Source organism: Peromyscus maniculatus, chromosome 2 (assembly GCF_049852395.1).
Source record: "Peromyscus maniculatus bairdii isolate BWxNUB_F1_BW_parent chromosome 2, HU_Pman_BW_mat_3.1, whole genome shotgun sequence".
Lineage (NCBI taxonomy): Eukaryota > Metazoa > Chordata > Mammalia > Rodentia > Cricetidae > Peromyscus > Peromyscus maniculatus.
The window spans coordinates 172331799-172358673 of NC_134853.1; the positions used below are offsets into that span (position 1 = coordinate 172331799).

At 54.3% G+C, this 26875-nt stretch overlaps 1 protein-coding gene across 4 annotated transcripts in view; it reads right to left on the reverse strand.

Annotated features, from left to right (window-relative positions):
• Window positions 1–26875, reverse strand: part of Plch2 (phospholipase C eta 2) — a 78092-nt gene that overhangs the window by 46242 nt on the left and 4975 nt on the right. For 2 of the 4 annotated variants that reach the window (XM_042272268.2, XM_042272267.2), the window contains exons 1-2: window positions 24034–24210; window positions 22442–22699 (exon numbers count right to left, since the gene is read on the reverse strand). Coding sequence is in view for 3 of the 4 variants with exons in the window: in XM_042272267.2 (XP_042128201.1) it covers window positions 22442–22550 (109 nt within the window). In the remaining variant the exon portion in view is untranslated. Of the gene's footprint in view, window positions 1–11497; window positions 11934–22441; window positions 22700–24033; window positions 24211–26875 lie in introns of those variants that run through there. The other 2 variants (XM_076565806.1, XM_015986028.3) reach the window with 2 other exon arrangements.

The window sequence follows — 26875 nt, forward strand, 5'->3', positions numbered from 1 at the left end:
CTTGCAGAGCCCTGAGGGGAGGACGGGGCTGACGCAAACACAGCTGCAAAGCCGCTTTAAAAATACCCTGAGACACACACAAACACAGGCACACGGGAGAGCTGCCGGGGAGGATGTTTGCCGCCACCCACGGGCCCTGTTCAACAGGTACGCAGGGTGAGGCTGGGGACACAGGGAGGGGGACCCTGTTCTTCCCTCCTGGGGGCTGGGGGCAGGTTGTGTGGCAGTGAGGAGGGCAGATGGGGGTCTCCTGTTGTCCCAGAGACTCCTGACCAGAATCCCCTCACCTAAGGGTACTCAGCCCCTGCACACTTGGCATGGAGCACTACACCAAAGGAGATGCCAGCCCTAGGTTGCTCTCAGGCCAAAGGGGACATCCCTGGTACCTCTACTCCTGGGGTCGGGGGCAGAGACAGAGCGGCTGATGGATTCACAGGCACCAAGTAGCCAGCAGGTAGTGCCAGGGCCTACTGGCCTTAACTCCTACACCAGGAGGACCTGGGCAGGCTGGCCCCAGGGCATTGCACACAGTGACGGCACACAGATGTGAACAGCAGGAAGGAACACAGTCTGCCCCCACAGTTAAACGTCCTGGGAGCTGGACCCATAGAAGCTGTGGAAAGGAGCCAATATATGACCTCCCTCTCTTGCCCTCAGTTTCCCTACTTGAAACCCATGTGGCTGTGCACTCCAGTCTGAACAGCAGGCTCTTAGAGCACACTCCCTACTCGTGACAAGACATATGGCACCCAGGAACCTAAAGCCACTTTGTCACACCAACATTGTCAATAAGCACAGATCCAAGTTAGGCACAGGGACAGGCCAACAGTCTTCAAAGATAGGCCCCTGTCTAGAATCACTGAGCAAGAGTCAGGATACTGAGTGGGCTGGGGGAGGGCAATAGCCTGGAAGTGACAAGCCCAATTCTCCTGAGTCCTGGGAGCTGTTGGAGAAACTTATTTGAGCCATTCCCCAGACTCAGGGACTCCTTTGCAAGGGAGCTCCAAGGTACAGCAGGGCTCTATCAGGAAAGCTCAGGGTTGGCCTCAGACTATCCCAGTCTGGTAATGGGGGCGGGGCACTCAGGGTGTGCTGTCTCAACCCTTGGAAAAGGATGGTCTATGGTCTTGGTCCTCTACAAGCCACTTCAGATGGCAGCCACCACACCACATGAGGCGTGACTAAGTACCTGGGAGGTAGGGAGCAGCATACTTGTCCCCCAGGGGCTTTAAATAGGCCATAAGACCCCCTATTGGGGTCATTGGGGCATCCTGAATGCCAACCTAACAATTTATGGGAGAGAAGTCCAGGCACACGAGCTTGAGTCTCTTGCTGGGTCCACCAACAGTCCTGCAAGGTAAGAAGGAAGAGCAGGGCAGAGCTGGACACTGACAGCTGTTAGGGAGGAAGGATATGCTTGGCTGGGTCTGTAGCCAAGACAGCTCCTTCCAGTTTCATTTGTGGGAAATGGTAGTCTAATAACAGGATACCTAGACTGGCAATCAGGTCTCACCTGCTCACCAAGTCTCCAAAATCTACCGAGGGCCTGGCAGACATCAGGCTTCACCAGTAGGCACTGGCCAGAGGGATGGCTGGCCCATGAAGACTGCAAAGGTCAACGGACAGTGGACATGGGCGTATCACTCAGGATGGCACAGGCTGTCTTCACCTTGCGGAAGCCTGCCTTTCCGGAATTGTTCCTTCCTCAAGTGAGCCCCAAGGGCCCTTAAGCTGACAGGCTAGCATTTGCCCCTCACCTACCCAAGCCATAGCTACCTCTGCTGCCCTGAAGTTTTGCTGTCAACAACAGCCCCACTGCTTGGGAAGTGGGCCACAGGCCTGACCTGAAAACTCTTGCTCAGAAACTGGTGGATCACGAGATAGGCTTCATAGCAGGGGTCTCGTCAGACCTGCAGCAGCAGGAACATGGGCCTTAGTCGGTGGGCACTGGTCAGAGCCCACGATCACACACCTGGTAGCCCCCTGCTGAGGGCTCAGGTACCCCAAACTCTCTCCTCAAACCTGGGAAATACAACAAGGGCTTTGCAGCAGCCATTGCCCCGCTGTTCGACACAATCTTGGGGCACCGGAAGTCATGACCCCTTGGCCTTGGTTGAGCTGGACCAGTTGGATCCACCAATGGAGTCTGCTGCTGGGAGACACAGTGACGAAGGGTACCAAGCTCTTCACAGACCCCAGAAAAAGAACAACAGCAGGATCCAGAAGCTGAGTGTGGCTCTTTTCTCCTGAGAGAGCAGAGCTCTGGGACAGAGGAGTGGACAGGGGAGGTGGTAGAGGAAGGAGGTCCATGTCCCTCCACAGGGGCTGGCTCTGGACACTGCGGCGGGGAGGCATCCTTGACAGAGTCACTTCCTCTCCAGCATGCCCAGTTCCCACAGCTCTTCTTTCGGGCACAAAGGGAAAAACACACAGTAAGTGCCTACATTCTCTCTACATACATACTCTTGTTCAACCCTCCACAGGGTCTTGAGACCCCAGCAAGTCCTTCCCCCTCCAGACTCAAGTTCCTCATCATTGAGATGGGGCCAAGACAGGACCAGCTGTAAACACATATGTAAGATGATCTCCATCTTCCTTGCTGCATGAGGAAGGGGTGTGCACCATCAGGGGAACATGGTGGTCCCGGGCCACGCCCTGGGTAGAGGAAGTTCTAGTGCTGTGAGGTTTAGGGGTGGTCCTGTTAGACTTTGTTTTGACAAATTGTTTCAACTGCCTTTCAGGAACAGGACCAGCAGGAGGTTGTTGTCAGATAATATGAGGTGGGAGTGGGTGTGGCCCAAAGCAGGATGGGGTGGCCAGCTGTGAAACACTCAGCTGGGATCTAGGGGAGGGGAGCAATGAAAAACAGCAAGGTCTCTGGGCTATTTCCCTGGTCCTGCCCTTGGGCAGCACAGCTCAGATAGGACCCCTGAGGGAAGCCCTCTCAGGGCTCATGGAACTCATGGCCAGCCAAGTAATAGCCTTTACTATGCATTGCTATGAATGAGACTGGAGACCAAGAAAGATCATATGAGAGCCTAGGAGGCTGGATAAAGTAGCTGCCAAGCATCCTTCCTCCTAGAATCAATATGGACTAGCAGGCACTGGATGGGCCAAACATCAAGAAGCTTATGTCTAGTCCTTGGTGGAGGAGCTCCAACCAAGTCTTCTGTCCCTATGAATTTCTGAGGCACTCCCTAGGCCTGCCTGTGGCTCTCTTATACCTACTCTCAAAGAGGCAAGTGGAGAGCTTACCTAGTCTCCTGATGCGGTCTAGCCTTCTGTAGTAGCCCAAGCCCCAGTCCCAGCCCCAGCCTCTCTGGCTGTAGTTCTAGCCCCAGTCTCAGACTACAGTCCCAGCCTCCGACTGCTCGCACACCGCTCCACTCCTGAAGATCTGCCGGGAGCAGGGGGCAGGTAGGGTAGGTCAGGCAGCAAGGGGCAGGATCAAGGACTCCAAGTCCCCACCACAACAGCCCTTTTCCACAGGCTCACTCTGGGACAACAGCTGCTGCCTTTGAACTGAGATGAAATACTTCCACAGTGCTGCTCACCCACTGGGCAAGGCCCAGGTGGAGGGACCTGGACCTCCGCAGCTCCTAGGGAGTCTCCTCCGGCTTGCTCCCTGAGGGTCCACAGCCCTCAGTTCAGCAGTGCATCCCAGCTCCTCTCCAGCCTTTACTTTCCGTAAACTTGGATGGATATGAGGCTCCCCATAACTTTGGAGGATGGTAGAGCAATACTCCAAACAGCTTGGCAGTGCAGCAAAGACTGCCCACCACCCCCGCCTCCATGCCCAGGAGCACCCCACCCAACAAAAAAACCAGGAAGCCTAGAGAAGGCATCCCATTCACTTGCCACTGCCTGAGAGGATTGCCATAGGAGCAGGTGAACCCCCAGGCTGTGTGCCCAGACAGAAGGCTCTGTTCATCTCCCACCCCATCAGCCCGTGGCAGAACGCAGCCCTCACTTAACAGGCATGGCATTTCCAAAGATGACAAAGATCCCGGGCTCAGAATGTTTTTTTTTTGTGTGTGTGTGTGTGTGCGAACAGACACTTCCGTACCAGCATGCAGACGACAGTACCTCCCCTGCAGTTCGGGCCTGAATCATCAGCCAAGATGAGGCCAAGAGCACATCATGGTCCAGCCCCAGTGGGACTCAGGGGAATAAGGCCCATCCCCCTTACCCCTCAGAAGGGCTGGCACTGGCAAGGTCAACCACAGGTAGCAGGTTCTGGGATGGTTATCGATCCCTTCTCTGCATCTGGAGAGCCCACGGCACATCCAGGCCATGTCCCTTGCAGGGCTGTGATCTACAGTGATGGAATGGGGTGAATAGTGGCTCTTGGTGCCACTTCTTAGGGATGGAAGAAAGAACAAGGAACAGGCAGGAGGGCCTTACTCTGAGAGCAGGGGTCTGTGAAGTCACCTCCAGCTGCTGGGAGCTAACCAGGCTTCTCAAAGGCCGGCATTGATCGGCACAGCCCTGCAATCTATCTTTATTAGCCATGTTCTTGGCTGTAATTTTTCATCTGTCTCTGCAAGTCTTATCCCTTGAGGAGGGTACTGCATATCACTGTCAGGGTTGGGGAAGACACATACAGCTAGGACTCCCTAGGTTAGGACCTAGAACAAACCCCCAGCAGCTTGCTGTCACCTGGAGGTTGGGGTGGAGATGGTTGGGCAGTATCTTGGCACCTTGACAACATGAAGCTGACCAAAGTCTATCCAGGATACCCAAGGGCTGTCCATTGCCTGCTATATAGACCAATCTAAGCTTCATCTCAAATCATGTTCCAGGGGTCGGGGTGGTGGTGGTGGTAGTATGCTAAATATCCAAGCAATGGACCCCAGGGAAAAGGCTCAAGTGAAGGTTTTCTTTCTGGAACTAATTTCTCCTCCACTGGAACCAGGAAGCCCAGAACTGGCAGCACTCATGTCTTCTAGCAGGTTCTTCATCTTCTCTAATACACTTTCACAGCCAGTACCAAACCCTTCTTACAGATGAGAAAAATTGAGTCTTGGGTAACTGACTCCCTCCAGGAACAGTAGAGATCACCTGGCCCCTGGGCCACCCCACCTGTATTCCCTCCACAGGGTCAGTCCAGAGGCTCACTGGAACATGTACTTCTCCTGAGATGGCAAACAGGAGCAGGAATAGGCTGGCCTGCACTTTCCTTGATTCCTCTAGCAAGTGAGAAGTAACTATAGCCTGGGGCAGCGCTGGAGCCAGGCTTCCCAAAGGAAGCAAGTTCCAGCCTGTGCCTCCTTAGAAACCCTGTGGAGCCCTAGGGGCCTGTCAGAGCTGCTTGGAACAGCCTAGGGGGGCAATAGATCCTTGCACCTGCTCTGGACCTTGAACTTGGTCTTGGAAGACTTGGCCTGAGGGTCTGGGAGAGGAACAGTATGGTAGGTCTGGGGACTGCAACAGGGAGAGACACCAGGAGCATCAGCTTGGTAGTTGACCCCCTTCATGTCTGCTTTGCCTCCCAGGAGACCAGTACATCTTCACTGTGTGCAAGAGGCTTGGGGAGCTGACCAGAGCTCTTAGAAAAGTGGGGTGTTCCACGATTGATTAATGAGGTGCCTAGCAGACTGCTGCCCTGTAGGGGAAGGCCACCAGCAAGGGAGAGAAACACTTGAAAAATCTCAGGAAGAACTAGAACTTCCAGCCACCATTGCAGACCGAATCCACCCACTCCTCCAGGGTCAGTCACGACAATGGAATAACCACCCTAAGAGCTGTCTGCCCCAACCAGTCTACCTCAACAAACCCTGGGGACACAGCTCAGCTGAAGAGGTGTTACATGTCTTCCAGGGTATTTCAGAAAAGCCCAGTGGAGATGCTGAGATACTGTGTACAAAGCAACAGCCTCACTCTTCCCAATAAGTGGCAGGATATTAGGGCTGAGCTCAAGGGAACTGAGGCCCAATATACCAGCATCCATCCTGGTTCAATGCCACTCTCCTGTTCACATGCTTGCATGCCACAGGTACCTGCAGCTACTGATCAGCCATCTAAGGCCACTGTTCTACAGGAAAGATTTGAGTCTGGGGGGAGCATCAAGGATCAGGGGTGGGATAGGACAGGGTAAGAGGCACAAATTCTTCAGCCACTGCCTTCTCCCATGTTCAAGGACCATAATGTGGGCAGTTCTGTACATCAGATACTGCTACTGTCGGCCCACTTTACAAGAGATGACACCAAGGCTGAGCTTACCAAACTCCAACCTGTCTGTCCAGTCCCAGGCTTGTGGTCTCTATCCTGCTGGGCCCTACCCCATCTTCCTGGAAAAGCTACTGCCCAGCCTGCATGACCTTGCCCAGGAAAAACAGATGCTGTGTGTATACCTGGCAGCCCAGGGGACCAACCTGCTCTGTCAAAGTAGATGTTGATTGGAGACCTAAAGAAAAGAACATCTGGGAGAGCCCAGACTTTTCTTCACTTATCCTAGTAGCTTCTGGAGACAGTGGTAGCCCAATTAGAGATGAGGGTGATGAGAACCTGGACTTCCCCAACTAGATAGCCATGTTCATACCATCAGCATGTCACATACCTGCACCAGTCCTGTCCTGAGCCTGTGGGACTCAGTAGCAGGAGATGTGTGCCCTTGATTCTGGTTCAGCAATGTTGAGGCAGGGAGATGCCAGGGTAGACAACATGACCACTGAGGTGGGCTGAACGATGACAAAGATACATGTGTGTCCCCAGAACCCATAAGCGTGACTGCATTAAGCTGGGGACCTTAAGGTGGTGACCCTGAGCATGTGGCTACTCAGGGGGTCCACTGTATCAGCAGCCATCCTGGTCCCCTGATGGGCTCCTGTTCACATGTCAAAGGCAGGAAGAATGGAGTTCTGGGGAACATCAGGGACCACGGGCAAGGCAGGGCAGGGCAAGAGGCTCAGGAGCCTCAGCCACTTCCACCTCCTTGTACGGGGCCAGAGTATGGGCAGCACCGCCCACCAGGAGCAATGAGCCTCACAGAAGGGGAAGGTTCAAGAGACAGAGTGGGGAAGGCAGAAAGCCAAGGACGCAGGGGAGGCTGGGACGCCGAAGAAGATCCACGGCCACGCGAAGGTGACAGGAAGGCCTTCCCACAGAGCCTTCAGAAGGAGCATGGCCCCACCCACATGTCAGACCTGTGGCCTCCAGGACTGAGTGAGGGTACATTACGAATATAAGTCATCAGTGTGTGGCAGTTTGTTACAGCAACCTAGGTGAGAACCCTCACGCTGAGATGGACAACTGGGAGTCCGTGGAAGAAGAGTACAGGCTAGCTGTCATGAAGGCTTTCCTGTAGGGAAGGAGGGTCCCAGTGGCCACAGGGCCCTGAGACTTCCCCAGCCTAGCACAGAACCATGTGCTTCCTTAAAGCACCACTGGAGCAGGTGGCTGCAGACATGACTGCAGAGGAAAAGGGGACTCAGCTGGTTAGGTGACCTGCCTAGCTCTCACAGCTGATTAGAGTAATCAGTGCAAAGAACAACCCCACCCCCACCCCCTGCTGCCTGTAGGACTCCAAGGTTCACCTCTGTGTCAGCTTGGGGGAAACTCATACAGACAGAGCGACTACCAGATGTGATGGTGCCCCATGGGAGGGCCAGATCAGCAAGTGACCCCCGTCCAGATCTAGGCTGGCCCATGACAAAAGAAGAGTCTAGGATAGAGGTGCTGGCAAGGAGCTCAGGTCAGTGGCCTCCCTGGGCCCTCACTCACCAAGCAGAAGAACATTTCAGAATCTTGTCCTTCACCATCCCCCAGTGTTCCCTGCATTCTAGGTTCTCTAAGGTCAGCAGATCAGTTATAATTACGGGTCATAAATAGATTAGCGACCCAGAGCTACAAGCCCCTGCAGTTCCTTTCTCTCATGCCCTTTATGCACAGCAGTGTCTCAGGAGAGAACATGAGCCTCAAGAAATTCAGCTAGCTAGAGCCAGCATGTGTGTGGCGTGGCACATGCCTGTAATCCCAGCACTTGGGAGGTTGAGGAAGGAAGATTGCCTGGAGTTCAAGGCTAGCCTGAGCTACAAAGTGATACCCTGTCTTGATTTAAAAAAAAAAAAAAAAAAAGCCAGCCAGTTCACTCCATCCCCAGGCAGACTGGTGCCTCTGCCTTGGAAGTAGGTCTATGCAACTGTGCAGATTATGCATGTATGTATAAGTTATATACACATCTTCATGTATGTATGCGTCCGTGTATGTGCACATATGTTCCAGGATATATGTATCTCAGAGGATCTAGTAAGGAGGAGAGATGAGGTAAAGAAGGCCATGAGCCCACAGGATGCAGATAAACTGGGATCTATGCGGCGCTCTCCGGCAGTCTCTGACGGCGTGAAGAGTCCACTCCATAGTCTTGTTTGTCTGTCAGTCTCTCCAAAGTCCCTCTTGCTTGTCATCAGACATGACTCCTCCTGACATGCCCTGCCCACTGGGGTCTGATACCCAGTAGGAGCTCAGAAAATAGGTATGAGGAGCCTGCTCCAATCTGTGGGTGTGGAGATCCTGGAATTAAGCTTGAAAGCTGCTGGGAGAACAGAATGGGGTGGGAAAAGAGCAAGAGCAAGGGGCAGGAAGTTCTGAATCCAGGGTGGGCACACCTCTACTCCCTCCTCAGACCCCTGTTCAGAATTGGTCTGTGAGGAGGGTATATGCATGTGTGCATGCACACACACACACACACACACACACACACACACACACACACACACACACACACACACACACACGAGCCCATATAAGGCTACAGAGGCAGGAGTCTGAGAAAGCTCCAAGTCAGGATCACCTTCAACCCAGGGAGCCCTGGGAGGCCAAGGGGCACTGGAACCCCGTGACTCTGAGCCCCTCTCCAGAATGGCCAGCTCTTGGCAGGACTGGGCGGCAGAAGCAGTCTCCTTTGTCCCTTTGTGTTGGGCAGGCAGAAAGGACAAAAGCTCACTCCCGGCTGGCTAGCTGCTGCCACTGGAGACATCTCCAGGAGCCCTTCCTCCATCTGCCTGCGATGCTGCCTGTTACACAACAGACCTAAGAATAATCTAAAGGGCGGTCGCAGATGAGCGCCTCGCCCTGGGACCCCTCCAGCTGGGGAGGTGGGAGGAACCACTGGAAAAGGACCATGCTTCTATTCAAGACTCAGTCTATGTGGAGGCCATGTGCCACCCCCCTAGTGGCTCCCCTGCCCCCAGCACCTGGGAGACCTGCTACAGTCCTGACTCCCATCCCTACTCAGAGCTCTCAGGGTAACTTGGGAGTCCAGAGGATCCCAGAGACACCTGTGCCTTTTGGCCCTGGGGTCAAGAGCCCTGGCCAAAAGCAGGCAGCTGCAGCCTAGGTTAGGCATACTGGTGCCTGGGCCCTAGATGACAACCCCTTTCCTGGCAGCCAAGAGCAGACAGAGCCCCATGTGAGCTGGGAGCTACAGTGATACGGAAGGAGTGGAGGCAGCAGGAGGGAACCTTCTGCACTGGTCTTCAGCCCACTCTGAAGCCCAGGAGTAGCCCATTCACTGAGCAGTCTCTCCACTGCAGCAGGTGGCAGGCTGCCTTCGGGCACTGGCTCATCACCCCTCCCTGGAGCAGGAGGCAGGGTGGGTGCAATAGTTGGCAGCTAATGAAGTAGTCCTGTTAGGCGCAGAGTAACTGAGTCTATACAAATTGGCCCATAGCTCTTCATCTATTGCAGGCATTAAAAATTAAAATCCAATTACAACTCATATTGTCAAACCTGGCTGCTGCCGATTACAGCAAGCCATGTGTGGGGTGGGGGATTATGTAACCTGAACTATTGGTGGCAGGACTGAGAGCCTCAGGCACTAGGGCTTCCTATCCCTAGGAGGGTCCGCAGGTGGGGCTCTCTCACTTGTAAGCAGCAAGACCTGCAGGGGGCCCAGGGCCCACGGGCCTAGCTGAAGGGTTACCCAGTGGAGAACCCACCATCACAACTAAACACTTTCTGGACCCCACACCTGGCTGTTACCCAATGGCAGTGTATCGTATCAGTCTGGCTGGATGAGAGAGCAAGCCTGCTTCAGTCTCAGGCTTACTCAGCTTCCTAGATGGGAAGGGTCCCAGGCATCAAGGCTACCAACCTCTGGAGCTCCAAACAGCACACAGTGTCGAGCTACTATCAGGCCAACTCCAGTCTCTCCTGTTCCAAGAGTCTCGGGGTCAGCTGTCATCTTACATTGGACAAGGACCCCAAGAAGCTGAGCCTGAGGGAAAGGGACTGTAGGACTCCCCAGGTAAGCCAATGGCACATGCTAGCTGCCACAGGAATCTCTCATTCTATCTACAGCCAGCCCTTCTCATGGGGACTTGCAAAGAACGTGGCTGTGGAGTAAGTGCAGAGGTAATATGATGGGGCCAATTGGGCCAGGGCCCTCAGGAGGGGAGAGATGTACAGACCAGCTCCTGACCCACTAACAGGTCAGAAGGCAGGCTTGACCTCTGACCTGCTCCTGTCCATGGTGCCCAGACTACCCTCCGCAGCTGCAGCTCTTAAGTTGGGCCTTGCTTTGTTCAGGGGTCCTGGCAGGACACCAGTGGGCATCCCTGGATGGATGTTTCCAGTACTGTGGCCCAGGCATGAGAATAGTAAGCACTACCTCTGGAACCCAGGGTATTAGGGAACAAGGGGCACACTGGTACTTCTTCATGGTGAGGCACCAAGAAGATCACAGAAGAAAGGCCCCATATGTCATGGAGTCTATGATCACTTCGTATGCCTCAGTTGTCACCAGGGAGCACAGAGAGAGACTGGAAGTGAAGAAGAGAAGAAAGAAGGGAAGAGGGAGGGAGGGGAGAAGAGAGGAGAGGAAAAGAGGTGAGGGGAGAGGAGGCCTCCTATTTCTTTGGCATCTCCCTTTTGATAGTTCTAGAAGTACTCCATCCCTTACAGGATGCCCTAGAAGGACTTGAAGGCCCAGAGCCCCAGGAATCACCACACACAGTGGATACTTGAACTATTTCCCCACACCGCCCTACAGGGTTATGTGGTTCCCACCTGGCCCCTCAGCGTCCAAGGCTGGGGGCAGGGCCGGTGCAGATGTGTGATGTGTTCGACTACGCTGCAGCTGTCCACCCAGCACTTCTGGTAGACTCACATGGCAGTGGCCCTGCTGCACCACTGAGTAGGAAGTAGGGGCGTCCCCACCCCCACCCCAGCAGGGGTCAGCTTCCACACAGAATTACAGCCCCAGTAAGACATCGTCCTGAAACCTGGGGAGGAAAGTTTGCAGGGGGTGGCGCTCTGATCCCTCATCCAGTACCTGAGGCCACCTAGAGAGCCTTGGACCTCTCTGCCTGTCCTGCTGTGATCCCACCTGAGCACTGGTGCCCAAATGGAGAAGAGAAGCATCTGAGTCCCGCATGCAGCTCTGGAAACGCAAGTCCCCCCTCCCCGGGCGCAGCTCTGAACGGGGCCAGGAGCAGCGGCGCCCCCGCGCGTCTACCCGCCCCAGCCCGGTGTCTGCAGCAACAGGAGCGGCACCTACTGTGCTTCTGCGGGGCGGCTCCCGCGTCCATTGTCTCCGCGTTGACAGCAGCGAGGTGGCAACGAGGGCGCGGACTCCGGTGGTCAGTGGCTGGGTTCTGACTCAGGCTAAGGTTCCCAGGGCATCCCTTCGCCAGGGCTGGTGGCCCGCGGAGGGCTGTGCGCGCAGCGCATTCGGGCGCTGTGACACTGAGCCCCGTGGAGGCGCCGCGCGAGGAGCGCGCTGTCACTCGTGCCGCCCGCACCACACCCCCTGCCCGCCCCACGCTGGGAGGGGGTCGGGCGGGGGGGAGCCGGCTGCGCGTAGAGCGGGGCGCAACGTGGAACCTCGGGTAAGCGCAACGCACAGAGACTGGGCGCAGGGCGGACAGCGGGGCCAGCACCCGGCCCGCACCCGTGGCAACCAAAGTACTCTTTCTGTGAAGATGCACCCGCAGCCTCCCCCTTGCCTCTGCGTGGCCGGAGCCTTGGATCAGGAGGGGGCGGGGCCGAGAGCGCTTCCCCCTTCTGGAGGCTGCTCCAGGCAGCCAAAGCAAAGCACTGAACCGGAGGTCATTGCTCTCCGCCCCCCATTCCGCCCCAGGTGCTTGGAGAGAAGGGTCTGGGTCACCTCTCCCCAACCAAGATGTCAGGGAGCACATGCAGTGCGCTGAAAGTCCTGAGACCAGCGGAAAAGGGCAAAAGCTCAGCCCTAAGAGCTGGATAGGAGCATCCCTTAGCTTCCTTCTGGAGAAGTGTTTCTGGGTCAGAGTGGGAGGGGGCTTGGTGCTGCTGTCTTGGAAACCACTGCTCACGCCTGGAGAAAGGACCAGGATGGGAGCTGCTGGACTCGCCCTGGCCAGCCCCTGGCCTCCCACAAAGCCCCTTCCTGCTGTTCCAGGTCCTGGAGGTTGTCACAGGCAGGCCCTGGATCCTGGGGACCATCTTGGCACCTCCTTGCCAAATTAGGCTTCTCAGTAGCCCCTAGCTCTTTTCTTCCTCTCTGCTCCCCCATCTCACCCCCATCCTCCACCCCCCATCCCCCACCCCATCTGTAGCAAGCAGGGATGGAGAGGCAGAGGGGGAAAGGCCAAGAGAAAATGTCCCACTCACACCTGTGTCCACAGAGTCCTTGGCCCCCTCCTGGGTGTGCTTTGGCTTGGGGCTGAAAAACAACTTTCTGGTCAGCCCACCTTGCCAACTATGACCCAGACAGGGTCCCATCCCTGCCAGCAAACCCCTCCAGACCCAGACTGCTGAGGAACCACAGCACTCACTCCATATGTGCTGTTTCCATACCAAGTGGGGTCCTGGACTCTGCTTTTTATGGTCCGGCCTGGGCAGTTCAGAATGGGATGGAAAATCTTAGCCAAAGAAGGGTGTATGACCCAATGAGGAGACTGGAACCCTGAATGTCACCCAACAGAAGAAAAACTGAATCTGGGGTGAGGCCCATCTCTGCATACTGGGAGCAGGTTTCTAAGCCAGGATGAGGCAAGGTGCAGGGAAGCTATATGGAAGGGTGTCCTTTGAGACAAATACTACCTGTTCTTTTTGTCCCAGGCCAGATCTTCTCCACTCACTGGCCTTGGTCTAGTGACACCTACAGATCCATGAGATGCCCAGGGCCTTTGCTTCCCCTAATGCAAACCCCCTGTCCTCTACAGATCCTTGGCTCTCCTCAAGCCACCCATTGATGCCTTAGCTCTGCCATAGATCCTGGGACCAAAGCTGACTCATGAGAGATGACACATCACACCTGTGTCACAGCTGAACCCCAAGACACTCTGCTTTCTAGGCTTGCCAACCCCTCAGAGCCAGCAGTTGAAGCTCTATTAAACACCTTCTGGAATGCCTCATCTGGCTGAAGCTGGGTGTGCTCAGTTTCTGCCCAGGGTAAGTAGCCCCAGGCATTCCTACCACAGCCACTAACTCCTGTCATGTCATACATCATCACCATGAGACAGATGACCAGAGCCTTGCTCCGGGAGCAGCAGCTGCTTTAGCCATGCTGTGGAGACATTATTAGAACTTCTTTCCAGGGGCCTGTGGTACCAACCCTGTACTTCTCCTGCCATGGCCACACAGACACACATATTCCCCCAAACTCCACCTGCCTCCTTTTCTGGAATGCAATCTCCAGCAATTTCTCTCTCCTCCCACTTCCATAGGGCACAGTAATGCCCAAGCCTGAACCACACACTCCCATCCTGACAGCATGAGCTTTCTCAGGACCCCAGTCTCCAGAAGAGTATAAAAGAGCACTGAAGCGTGCATGAAATGCTAGGAAGAGGGCTCAGCAGTTAAGTGCAAATGCTGCTCTTGAAAAGGATCTGATTCCCAACACCTACATCAGACAACTCATAACTGCCTGTACCTCTAACACCAGGGGATCCAACATCTTAATCTGGCCCCCACAGGTACTTGCACTCACATGAACACACACAATTAAAATAAAATAAAGTGTGAGTGAATGAGAAGAAACCAGAGGCTCTCAGAGCTGGAAGAGTGCCTGAGTCTCAGCCTCCTGCCCAAGCAGATCTTTCTAGTACATGCCAGGTGCCGACAGGAGCCAAACATAGGCCAGGATGAGATTCCTGCTGAGAAACCGCGGAGCATTCCGTGAGCGCACCTGTGGTGCCCGTGTTTCTTGGCTTCTGCAACTTTGTAACAGTATTGGCCAGGCAGCCACCCCACTACCGCACTAGTCCTGGGCTTCCTTTCGTGCTTTGTCCAGGCACTCCAAAGGACTCTTCTCAGCGTGATAGTCCCAGGCACTCCTGTCCAAGCTTAGAGACCCCCAGAGCTGGGTACAGACCAACTCCCTCTATTTTTTGGACACGGAATAGGCAGTACCTTCCAGATCATGCCCACTTACACACCTTTCCCAGACAGTGATGGCTTTGTCTGGAGTGGGAGAAGGTCCCTCCTGGACTGATGATACCAGTCCCTAGAAGCAGGATCCCTGGCACGCATGTTTGTGCAAGTGTGCATGTGTGCTCTTGTGTGTGCGCGCACGCGCGCGCACACACACACACACACACACACACACACACACACACACAGGGTGTGGCAGGTACATGCACATACTGTGATGGCAAGGTGCTCTTGATGTAATTCTAGCATCCAGAGTAGACAGCCTGCCCCCTAGACCACCACTATCTGAAACACAAGAGTCTCCCAAGGCCGAGTGTCCCAGTAAGCCTTCTTGCCTGAGGTCTAATACAGCACTCACTCTCATCCCCAGTCAGGCCTGCTAATCTCACCAAAATACCCACTGGGCTGTTGGGGCACTGACTACATCACACATCCTTTCCCTCCAAGCTGTGTCACAGAGGCTTCTCCTGCTTCTTATGCCCCATCCTTTCTGCCTGTTTCCCAAACATGGGAAGCCTCTCCGGTTGTCTTGTCCTTCACAGGGACCCAGGACATGGCCTTGTCATTGTTTTAAGTCACTTTTCCTTGTAAAAATGTGAATTCCTTGTAGGTGAGAAGCCATATGCCCATTGTTCCCATGCACACTCAACAGACCTGGCTTGGGGGGACCTTCAAGTATTGTTCCACCTTGGTGGAAAAGAATCCACCTAGGGTTGGCCCCACTACCTCACCCTGAGACACTTCCCTGCTGATGGCAGGGTCCAGCTCTAGGTGTGACAGATGGCTCAAGGCAGGAGCACAGCTTAGAGGCCAAGACTGCAGCCAGTGGTCACCACCATGGACACACAGGCCCGCAAGGATGCTCACAGAGAGACAGTAAGAGGCACAGCCAGGGCACTGTGGAGACAGAAGCGCACGCTCACCAATCAATGCGTCTAATTGGGTAAATGTGCAATTCTCAACTGCCTAAATTTAGAAAGTGTGTGTTTCATTTTCTACCAGCATCTGGTCTTAAGACGTCCCGTTCTCAATCAGAAATCAAGATAACGTGCAGGATTGGCTCTATCCCTACTGGCTTTTGCTTCCCACACACAAGTCCCAAGGTCTGGCACCCAGGAAGGGAAGTCCTGGCCTGGCCAGCACTATGGAGATGGGGAGGTGACCTGGCCTCTGGCTCAGGGCAAGGCCTCCAAACACTTTGTTGTGTTGAGCTGGTGTCAATAAGAAGGGGTGAGGGCACACTGGGAGGCTCAGAGGTATCTCTGTGGATGCTGCTGGCCCTTAGGTATCTCATTGGCTCCCGGCAACACATTTTCTGTAAGAAGGAAACTGAGACACCTAGAAAGGAAGTCATTTGCTCAGGGTGCCTGAAAACTGGGACCCTGTCTCAAACAGCCCCTTCCTTTGACAGGCTGCAATACTTAAATCTAGGTCTTCCAGGATAGGGCCCCTGTGAACTTGGGCAGGGCCCTCTGTGTGCCAGAGTCATCCTAGACCCCTGGCCATCCCTGGTAAGCAGCCCTGAGCAAGGAACAACCCCAGGCTAGACAGGCAAACAGAATTCCATGCTGGCAGTCCTCCAAGGCAAGCCCACTAAGCTCCTCTACGCCCTGGGACCTACAGGAAGGTGCTCCTGAAATTAGAGACATCAGGCCCCTCTAGCTCTAGTGGAAGGTGGGAGGGTGGTGGGTAGATGATAGAGGTGGGCTTCTCCCAGCCTACATGACCCTAGGACAATTTGGGGGAAAAAAAACACCTCAGGGTCATATGCATACACCCCTGCTTGCCTATGTGGAGCTGGGGACCAGAGAAGGGCACAAGAGAAGGTCTCTGAAAAGACCTGTCCCAGGACTTACCAATAACCCCATGTCTCCCAGCCTCACAGAGCTGTCTCCAGGAGCCACTAGTGAGCACAGTATTGATAACCAGAACACTTACCCTGTCCCTTTCGTCTCACCCCAGACCAAGCCCAGGTTTAGTGTATGCATCCCCATCACTGCAGCACCACCACCCCCACTACGCTAATCATTCATTCACAGGATCACTTTCTATTCTACAACTGGACATAAGTGTTCTCTGAACATGTCCAAGGCACACGGCTGACAATCGCTGTGACTCTGCCTAGAGGGGCCTCTGCCCAATGATCTGTGTGAAGTAAGCGTGCAACCAAGTCGTAATAGGAGATTCTAGGGGACCTGGACGCCCAGCACGGGGTTCTTGACACAGGTAGGGTATGATGGCTTAGTGTGGGTGGTGGAACAGAGCAGGGGCCAGAGGGAGGCTAGAGAGGCAGGAAGGGGCTAGTCAGTGAGATCCTTAGCTGCCCAGGTGAGGAGATGTTTGTTGGCAGGTGAACTCCAAGACAGATGGGTGGATGGCCATGCACATGTGTGTGTTGTGAGTTCATTGTGTGTGTGTAACATCCTGCATGTTCATGTGTATGTTCGTGTGTGTCTGTGGGTTGGGAAAGGAAGCAGGCAGTGTGATCACCAGCCCCTGCTCAGCTAGAGAGCATGACCTGAGGGCTGTTCAGATGGGGCAGAAGCTGGAGAGATAGGAAATATGGATGGAGCCTAAGGCACGGAGAAGCAGCCCAGGGGCAGGTGAATATCATGGCTGAAAGGTTACTCACGGATTAAGGACTCTGATGGAGTAGGTACTATTTCCTGACAGAGAGAGCTGAAATTGAGCTTGGCATTCAGGTGGAGCCATTTAGGTGGCCATGACCACACCCAGTTGGCAATGGGCTGGAATGGAAGCTAAGCAAGTGAGGGAACACCAGGGGTAGGGGAGAGCCTAAGTCTCCAAAACATAATTCCATGCTCAGAGGAGATGGCAACCCACCAGGACTCTGAACCAGACATAGGGGTCCCCAGCCACTGCCTGAACACTCCTTGGGAGGCTGGCAAAAAAGCAGGACCCACAGATTCCTGACCCAGAGATTAAGTCTTTACTCACTGACCACACTACCTGCCTTCTGGGATCAACTGTTTATGTGCTAATAAGCCTGTACCAGTATCCATTTAGCATCAGCTGTGTACCAGGCCCATAGAGCTATCTCAGCAGAAGAGAGAGCCCAGCCAAGCTATGTCCCCACTCTTGAGAACAGAGCTGAAGTAGGCTAAGCAGGACTTCATGTCCCTCTTGCTCCTTCTCTGTCCAAAGAGGTGCACCTCCACCCAGAACTCCCCCACGGTGCTTCTGGTAGCAGCCTAGGAAAACCCTCCTCAGAGATCTCTCAGACCCAGACACTCTAGCTGGACTTGACCACTCTGCCTACACCTTGCTCTCTCTGTAGACCTGCACCTACCTCTGAAATCCAGCCCATTGTCTTTTGTAGATAACAGGAGAAACTGGGATGAGAGGGGGTCCCCTGCACACGCTCAGCCCAGTGCCAGAGAGAGGGGGACAAGAATAGTCCAGTACTCGGCCACACGTGCCAATCTAGCATGTTAGGAACCCTCCCTCCTCCCAGGGACAAGGCTCAGCCCAGCCACAGGGAGAGACTCTGAAAGTGAAAGTCTCAGGTGTCCAGCTAGTACTCAACTCATCTGGTCAGGTATCCCATTGAGTCCACCCAGGGTTGGAGCCTTGCCAGGATGCCTCAGGCTTCCTGCAATGGTGGCTCTGAGCCTCAGCTCCTTAAATGGCTTATAATCTCCTCTGCCACCAACCCTTTTTCAGCAGCCTCCTCTGAATCCCAGTCTCCTGTCCTTAGAAGGGTAGCCGGGTCCACCAACCAATCACTTTAGATCAGAAGGGGGAAGTTCTGCACCTGGGCTCCAGTGGCCAGCAGCTGCTCCCACAGAATCCCACAGCAGCTCCAGGTCCTCTTGCCAAGAGTTTCCCCACCTACCACCCCCAACTCACACACACCTCCAACCTCAGGGAGCTCCTAAGCAGCTGCTATTAGGCCACTTTCCTAGTCACAGATGTCCTAGAGGAGAGTCCATGCACCCTACAACCTTCTAGAAAAGGTTCTAGGGCCAGTGAGATGGTCCAGAAGTTAAAGATGCTTACTGCTAAGCCTGACAGGCTGAGTTCAGTCCCTAGGACCTACATGATGGAAGGAAAGAACTGACTCCTGAAAGGTGTCCTCTCACATCCACACCCATGCTACATGCTCACACATGTAGACAGACAAACAGATGTGAATTTTGTATAAAAAGAAAAGACTCTGCTTCTGCACCATGCGAGGCTAATGCTGAAAGGGCACTGGGGCACCCTACAGACTCCAGACCAGGCCAGGCCACCACCGACCTTCACTGGCACTACTCACAGCCAGGCTCCTGCTCCGGTTGCTCAGCAAGCTGAAGGTGGCAGCTTCAAAGAACCTGGAGGAGATCAAATGCTTCCTCATATCCACATCCTCCTGGAAACGGATTTCCAAGCTGGACAAGCTGCAAGACTCCCCTGCAGCAACACTGGTGGTAGCTTCCCTTCAAAATGTGCTAGATACTAGGTGATAACCCATGGGTGCAGAAGGCAGCCATTAAAATCCAGGGTCCTGAGACTCAGGAGACTGAGGAAGAAGGATCTTGAGCTCAAGACCTCCTGCTTGGGCTACAGGTAGCATTTAAGGACAGCCTGGGCAACTCAGTGAGACCCTGTCTCAAAATAAAAATAATAAAAATTATAAGGGTGTAGCTCAGTGGTAGAGCATTTGTCTAGTATACTTTAAAAGGGGGGGCACTAGGGAAATGACTCACTTGGCAAAGCACTTGCCATGCATGAGGACCTGAGTTCAGAAGTTCATCATCCACATAAAAAGGCAGGGTCTACAGCATACGACCACAATCCCAGAATGAGGGAGGTGAAGACGGGCAGAGCCCAGAAGCTCACTGGCCAGCCATCATAGCAAGTGATAGACCCCCATCTCAAAGAATAAGATGGAAAGTGACTGATTCTTCAATCTGACACTGAAGCCAATCCCTGGACTACACACACACACACACACACACACACACACACACATATGTGCACACACGAACATATACAGAACACACACACACACAACTGAGCTCCAGGAGAAAGCTCTAAGATGGGGAAAAAATAAAACACTGTGTCCTGAGTTCTAGAATGTGTTCACACTGAAAATCCAGTTGAACTGATGTGGGAGAAATAGGCAGCCATAAAACTCCACCAGGCCATAGTCAGAAATCCATACACAAAACTCTTTTTTTTTTTTCCAAGACAGGGTTTCTCTGTGTTGCTTTTGGAGCCTGTCCTGGAACTCACTTTGTAGACCAGGCTGGCCTCAAACTCACAGAGATTCACCTAGCCCCCACACAAAACTCTTAAAAGAGATGTGGATGGTGTCAGTGAGTCTCACTTGCTTCTTTATAGTTTACATTGTACTTTCCAGAGCAGCTCCTCTGAGCCAGACTTGCTTTCATAGCCAGGAAAAAAAATACATGAAAGGCTGACACAGCACTGGAGAAGTCCCAGGGGTGGGGAGAGAGCTGGGATCTGAGCACTCTTTGAAGTGGGAAAGCCCCCTGGGGTACACATCCTGTGTGCAGACACTTGTGCTTCTCCCCACCCCAGCCTCACAGCCTGGGCTCAGCCACCACGGGGAGACAGACGGACACAGGGATACATGCTCCAGCTGGCCTGCATCCCTGATGGCCAGGGTCTCATTTCCCTGGATCCCAGGGTCTCATTTCCCTGGCACCGCCAGGTGATAGTTGGGAGTTGGTAAGCATTCCTGGGACACGGACACACACACACACACACACACACACACACCTATCCCTGGAGAGCATCCCAACTTCAATCACTCTGCAAGCCAACCCCTTTGCTGGATCAGCTGGGTCTTCTCTCCTCAAATGAAGTAGAAACCCAGCTATGTGCACCTGGGTTAGCAGTAGACAGACTGTCTCTGAGGGCTCTTTCCTTTCATCAACACCTGAGCATGTAAACAGCTGTAGCTGGGTTCTAGGTGGAAGCAGGAGCTCCCTCAGCATCACTGACTCAATACTGGGTCACTCCAAATACTCCCCTCATACCTCAGTGGACCTACCTACTGAAAAACTGCAGAGCTGGCCACAGGAAGGTGAGTGACAGACCTTTGGGGTCTCCCATCTCAACCCCATCTGCATTGGAAGAGAAACAAGACCTTTGCCTAAAGCCCCAGAAGCAGAGGTAGCAGCTGCTGCAACCTCTCTGGTTCAGTCTGCAGGACTGCACCTCTCCAGCTGGCTGCCAAGACAGTTTCCCAGCAGGTAAACTAGGAACTCTCCCTTCTAGGAGTGTCATGGTGTCTCTCCCACTGATCACTCCCAAGTTCTGATTTTCACCATGACCCTAGTGGCATGGGAGGAAGAAGTGATGCAGGAACTAGGGGGCAGCTGCTCACAGAGCCTAAGGTGTGCTCAATCGGAACTTGAATGGGCCCAGCCTGGGACTGAACAGCCTCAGAACTCCTGCTGTACCCCTATGCCTTGGGACCATGGCCATGGGAAGCTGGTGCCACACCTCAACACTGCAAGCCTCTGGCTTGGCCTACAAGACAGTAGTTTTTATGCACCCCCATCCCTCAGCCTGTGGACTGAATTGCTCTAAATGAAACCTGTTACCACGGATACACCAGAAGTGGGATAGGACAGACTGGATGGGAGAAATGTTGGCCATGAAGGGCATTCAGCATTGTCCCACTGTTCATAGCCCTTAGTTTTAGCCTTACATTGTCCATCTGCCCTGGTCCCAGCCCCAGCATCATAGAAGCCTTACTACCTTGTCAGAAAATGAGGCATAACTCCTTATGGGTTGCAAGAGCCAAGAGGTCAAGATTCAGCAGAGTGGTAACAGCCAACTATGGCTGGGCATTGTCCAAGCTACCTGACCCAGGATCCAAAACACAATGGGCCAGGACCAGCCCCAGAACAGACTCCAAGTACACTCAGCTGATGCACCTGGTTAACAACCTCTCCCTCCCCCTCCCCCCTTCTCTCCCCCTTCTCTCTCTCTCTCTCTCTCTCTCTCTCTCTCTCTCTCTCTCTCTCTCTCTCTCTCTCTCTCTCTCACACACACACACACACACACACACACATACAAGGCGGGGGGGGGGGGGGGGGGGGCGGCGGTGAGGGTGAGCTGAGCTAGCCTTAGCCAGAAAGACCCACTTTAAACTAAGAACAAACCACACATAGCTAATATTCTAAGTACCATTTATGCCTTACCCACTCAGCTTGGCAACTTCCCATTGATCCATGGGGCTGCTTCAGAAAGCCCTCCAAAAAGACCTTCAGGCCAGACTAGGAGCCTCTGCCTGCAGACTAGGTCTAGATCTAGCACAAGATCTGCAAACCAGGCATGGGAAGGGGCTGTGGGGCACTCAGTGACCAGGGTGGAGACCACAAGACAGAGCCAGGAAGCAGAGGCCTTCTTCCTGGGACTGTTTCTGCACCTAAGAACTCAGGCCGCCCTATAAGGCCCCTGCCTGGGGTCAGGGCCTTAGGAGGAACTCTGGGGTCTGTTAGGCCTCCATTCACCTCTCTCCCTCCAACTAGCCACCCCCTCTCCTGGTGTCCATTTCAGATAGAGCAGGAATCAGGGCCAAAGCCCAGCAGGGACTTTGCACAGCTGAGCAGACAGATCCCCACCCTCAGGTGGGGAGGCCTGTCCAGGCACATCTGGAGAATGTGGGATTAACAAGCTAGAGCTCGCTCCATGGGCGACAGGGTGTGTGGTGTGAACACGTGTGGCACATACAGGCACGCGCATACCATAGGCAGAGGCGGAGGAGCAGAGAGTCCCCTGCACTCCTTTAGAACCTTGGCCTGGAAGCCTCCCACATCACATACCTGTGCTGTTCTGACAGCTGGCCCCCAGGAGCTAATGTCTGTTCCAGGGAAGCCATACAGTTCACTGTGTCCAGCCAGATAGAATTTGCTCATGTGTAGGATCAGTATATATTAGCTGCCTTTGCACTGTGTGCTGGGCTTCCCAGATGTGGGAGAACCCCTGTTTTGGGGAAGCTGGCACACTCCTCCCTAGGTGACGTCATAGGATTCACATTATCCCCTGGGCCTAGAGGACAGAGTCACTCAGCAGGAAAAGTACCAGGCATGAATGAGGCCTTACTCACCCACAGGCAGAACGTTGGCATTCAGGAAAAGCCATCTGCTGTCCAGATCAGGCCCTGGGTCCTCGGGCAATGAAACTGGACCAATGGTGCTATCCAGCGGGGGAGCCATCCTAGAGGGATGGGGACTCTCTGGGATTTGGGTGCAGCCAGCCTGGACTAGCAGACCGTCATCAGCAGACCTATCTGAAGTCCCTCTGCTCCCAGGGTCTCCAGGGTCCCTTGCTGAGATGAAGTCGAGGCCTGTAGTTCATCATACACCTAGAGAAAGCAAAAGGAGCAAAGAATGTGGGGGGGGGGGCACATCCTTCCACCTTCCTCTGCTGTGGGAAGGCAATACGCACCACAGCTCCCCCTGTTGGAGGATTCTGGATTGTAGCCCAGCACCACAGTAACTTGTAAATAAATAGGCCACTAGGGCTAGTGCAGAGCCAGGTAGCAGGGGAGCCAAAGATGAGGAGTTGGAGCAAGAAGGGCACAGGGTGTCTACAAGGCCTCACACCTTTGATGAGTGGCAGGTGAAGGCAGAACACTGTGACCAAGCTGCCAAGTTCCTCAGCAGTGTACCAAATGCTTGCCTGAGTGAGGACTTTCTACAAAGTTCCATCAGAGTCAAAAGAAAACAAGAGCCGCATTACAGAAACCAGCCAGCCTCATAGGAACAAACTCTGCGAGACAAAGTACCTGTGACACCTCAGAACATGTAGCCCTGTGGCGGTAGCAAGCCCCTTGCCAACCCTTAGGCACACTGAGGCCTAGGAGGACCCAAAGCCCCCGCCCGTGTGGGCGTCCTTCATCCCTACTCCCGCGCCTCAGGGAAGCATCACTCGAGGTCCAGAGTCTTGAGCCCTTCCTTCACTCTGCGGTGTACTGAGTGGAGGCCCCGTTGTCTCCCAGGCAACCGTCTGCCCAGGGCAGCCCCGGTTGGCTGAGCTCCAGGCCCCTGATTTTCAAAGCACCCCAGGTTCTGACAAACCTCCTTGTTCTGCCCTGGAGCCCATCCCCCAGCCTCTGCACAGTCCCTGCCTGGAACTTTCCTTTCCACCTCTCACTTCACCTCCAACATCTACTGGCTGGGCCAGCTTCTTCCAGAGGCTTTCTGGACACCTCTTTCTAGGGCTTCTGTTCCCCTTGGCACCTCCTTTGGAGATACAGAGAAATTGGCAGGCCAGGAAGGAGGACTTGGCCACTTGAAGCCTGGACCTGCCCTGGACGGAGCTTCTGCCCTGGACTTAGGATGGACATCAGCACACCCAGACCTTCTGGACATCAAGGGCTCTGCTCTGTCCAGGTGGGAAGACAGGCGGGGAAAGGGAGGCCCCTCAAGCCCTGGCGGAGAAGGTTCCTGCCTCCACCTCAGCCCTTCCTTAAATCAGAGCTCTCGGTTCCTTCCAGGCCTCTGAGTCTTCCCTCTTCCACATGCCCAGACCCCAGGCCCTCTGGCCTGACTCACCTCCTTCAAGATCAGCAAAGATTAACCTACCAGGCAGGGCTCCTAGGGTCCCAGGCTCAGACCAGTGTAGGCAGTGGACACCAAACAGCACACTAACCCTGGGTTCACCCTCAGCCTCCCTCTCCTCCCTGGCACTCCTCACCTCTGAGCCAGGTCCAGGCTCACCCACAGATACAGGGTCTCCCAGCCCAGCTCCTCCTAAGGCAGCTGGGCTGCAGCAGCCCCTCAGTCACCAGCCCATGAGGCTAGCACCAGCTCCAGCTCTCAGCCGGCACCCTCTGGGAGTCAGCTTCCTGCAGCAGAGAAGAGGCAGAGCTGTGCCTCAACACGCCTTGTTGGAGTGCAGGCCAGGCGTGGGGCTCCACTAGACTGGCACAGTGGAGCCTAATTAGGCAACAGTGCCATGCCGACTGCCTGAAGCCAAGGCGTAGCCCCAGAGGACCATGAGGTTGGCTACTGGCAAGGACTCCACTATACCTGGAGCCAGGGCCCCTCTCACCCTCCCACCCCTGCCCTGTCCACTATGTCTACCCTCCACGGCACCCCTTCCTCCCAGCCACGCTGGCCCTTCAGTTCTGGAGGCAGCAGGACAGCAGAGAGCCGGGGGAGGGGGGCAGGATCCTTGGCTGATCTTGCCGTGGGGCTTATCCTGGCCAGGTCGCTCCTCCTCACGCTGGCTGCAGGACCTAACTAACCCTCAGGCCTATACCCTAGGCTAAGGATGGAATACTTTCCATTTCAGGCCTCTGGCTTCTGCTCAGACCCTGGCCTGTATGCCAACCTCAAGCCGTTGGGAACTGTCTGCTGCCATGGGTAACTGCTCACTGGTGGCCTCGTGCGGGGCCAGGCTGCAGTACCCAGAGCATGATGTCCACACTCAGGCTGGTAGACATTTCTCTGTGAAGCGACCATCCTCTGTTCCCAGAACTTCCAAGTAGCTCCCACTTCCCAGCCTTTCTCAAGTCTAGGCTCCCACCTCCGGGGGCCTCCAGAGGACCTGCTCGGGGATGCCCTGCATCTTCTAAGACTGCTGACCGCTTCTATTTCTGTTATCTGTGGTGACTGTGTCTTGAACAGTGTTAGCCTGCCTGAAAACACGAGGAAGGCCCCCACAAGCCCCAGCCTGTCCCTCTCTACACCCTCCCCCTGTGCCTCCCACTTTGTCTGCCAGAGCCCGGGAAATGGAGCAACCACACCCGCGCACTGTGTACTCTGGCTCAGGAAACCCCTATGGGGGAAAGGGGAAGCCCTAGTCTCTAAGATGTCAGAATGCAGGGATCATCTTTCCAGAACACTAAACATCTTTCCAGTTTCCTAAAGGAGAAATCGAGGCCTGCTCCCTGTGTGGGAAAAGGCCCTGCGAAAGAAAGAATCCTCATCTACTCATGCCCAACACCCAGCTCGCCATATTCTTACTGCCCTGACCCCTCTAAGGTTGACCATCTTCAGTTCCTAGACAGTGAAATGAGTGTCCACTTCCCCAACCTGCCCCAGCTTCCCTCCTGACCAGTCCTGGCGGCCAGTGTCCCCCTGATGGAGCACCTCAAGGCCCCTGAGTCTGCTCAGGTAGACCCTTTGACACCCCACTCCCACACAGACCCCCCTTACTCTGGACCCTCTAGACTGACTGCTGTTAAAGCTGGGAGTTGGTCTCCAGGTGAGGAGACACAGGGCCTAAAAACGCTGGTGACAAGAGGCAGGTGGCACGGCAGGTGGACTTGCAGCGCGGCCCTTTGGGAATCTCTGGTTGCACTGAGCCACTCCTGCCTTTTCCAGTCTGAGGCTTTCCTCCGAGTTCCTGCTGCCTAGCTCTGGATTCACTGAGTGTAGAGAACACAGAATGGAGGCTGGCCCCAGTAAAGCCACAGGCCCAGGCAAGCTCTGCCATCATAACAGAGCCGGTCTAGCCAGCCAGAGACCAGCTACACAGCACAGATGGCCAGCAAAGATCTCAGCACTCTGCCCCTGCCCTCAACTGTTTGGGGAGGGGGCAGGCCCAGGGGCTGGCTTCACACAGAGAAAAGAGCCTGCCTTGCTCACCAGAGCTCCAGAGACAGGGGGAGTACATTTGTCAAGGGAAGTAGGAGGTTAGGTCACTGGGTTGAACAGCTTAGACAGCCCTGGGAACCTGCCTTCTGTAGGAGAGATATCCCAGTCTCTAAGGGAATATAGTCATTGCAGCCCTGGCAAGGACATACACAGGGCATTCAGTATTGGAAGCAAGAAGAGGGTGGCATTTTGAGAAGAAGGCAGATCTTGAAGATACCGTTTTGAGCAAACACAGATCAGAACCAAGTGTGCCATAAGTGCCAGGCTACAGAGTGCTGCTTCACAAAAGCCTGGGGTCCCCAAAACCCTTAGGAACCCAAGAGCCTGACAAGCCTCTTCAGAGTGTTCATTACCCTGTAATGAGGTTGGCATGGATGGCGGTGTCACTGTGGGTCTCAGCACTGTGGGCCTCACCATCTTGAACTCAGAATGTAAACAAGCAGATATTTCCCTTAGAAGGTATTTAATGAAGCAGGATTGAGGACTTGTACTGAATCTCAACCACAGACTCAGGACTCCTACTGAACAAAAGGAGGTAGGGTGTCCTAGAAAAGGATGAAGCTGTAAGATAAAGTGCTTCTTGGAACATCACTGTATCTGAAAGGCAGCTGGCAGATGAGCCAAGGCATGCCAGCAGGGGCATCTGACAGATGTTTTCTCAAAAGAGAAGTAAGGGCTAGAAGCAGACCTGAGTCTAGCAATTAAACGCCAGCCTGGGCAACATAACAGGACCCATCTCAAAATAAAGAACAAAGTAAGCTTGCTACTTAAAAAAAGGAATCCACAGGCTTTCTCACCAATAATAGAATCAAAATTAAGTGAAAATTAGTGCTTTGTACAACCTGTATCTACCGCTGTGAGCCTGTCAGCGCCCCAAACACCACCAGATCAGCAGTGATGCTATCAAGAGTTGGGTAGCATCATGAAATGTGTCA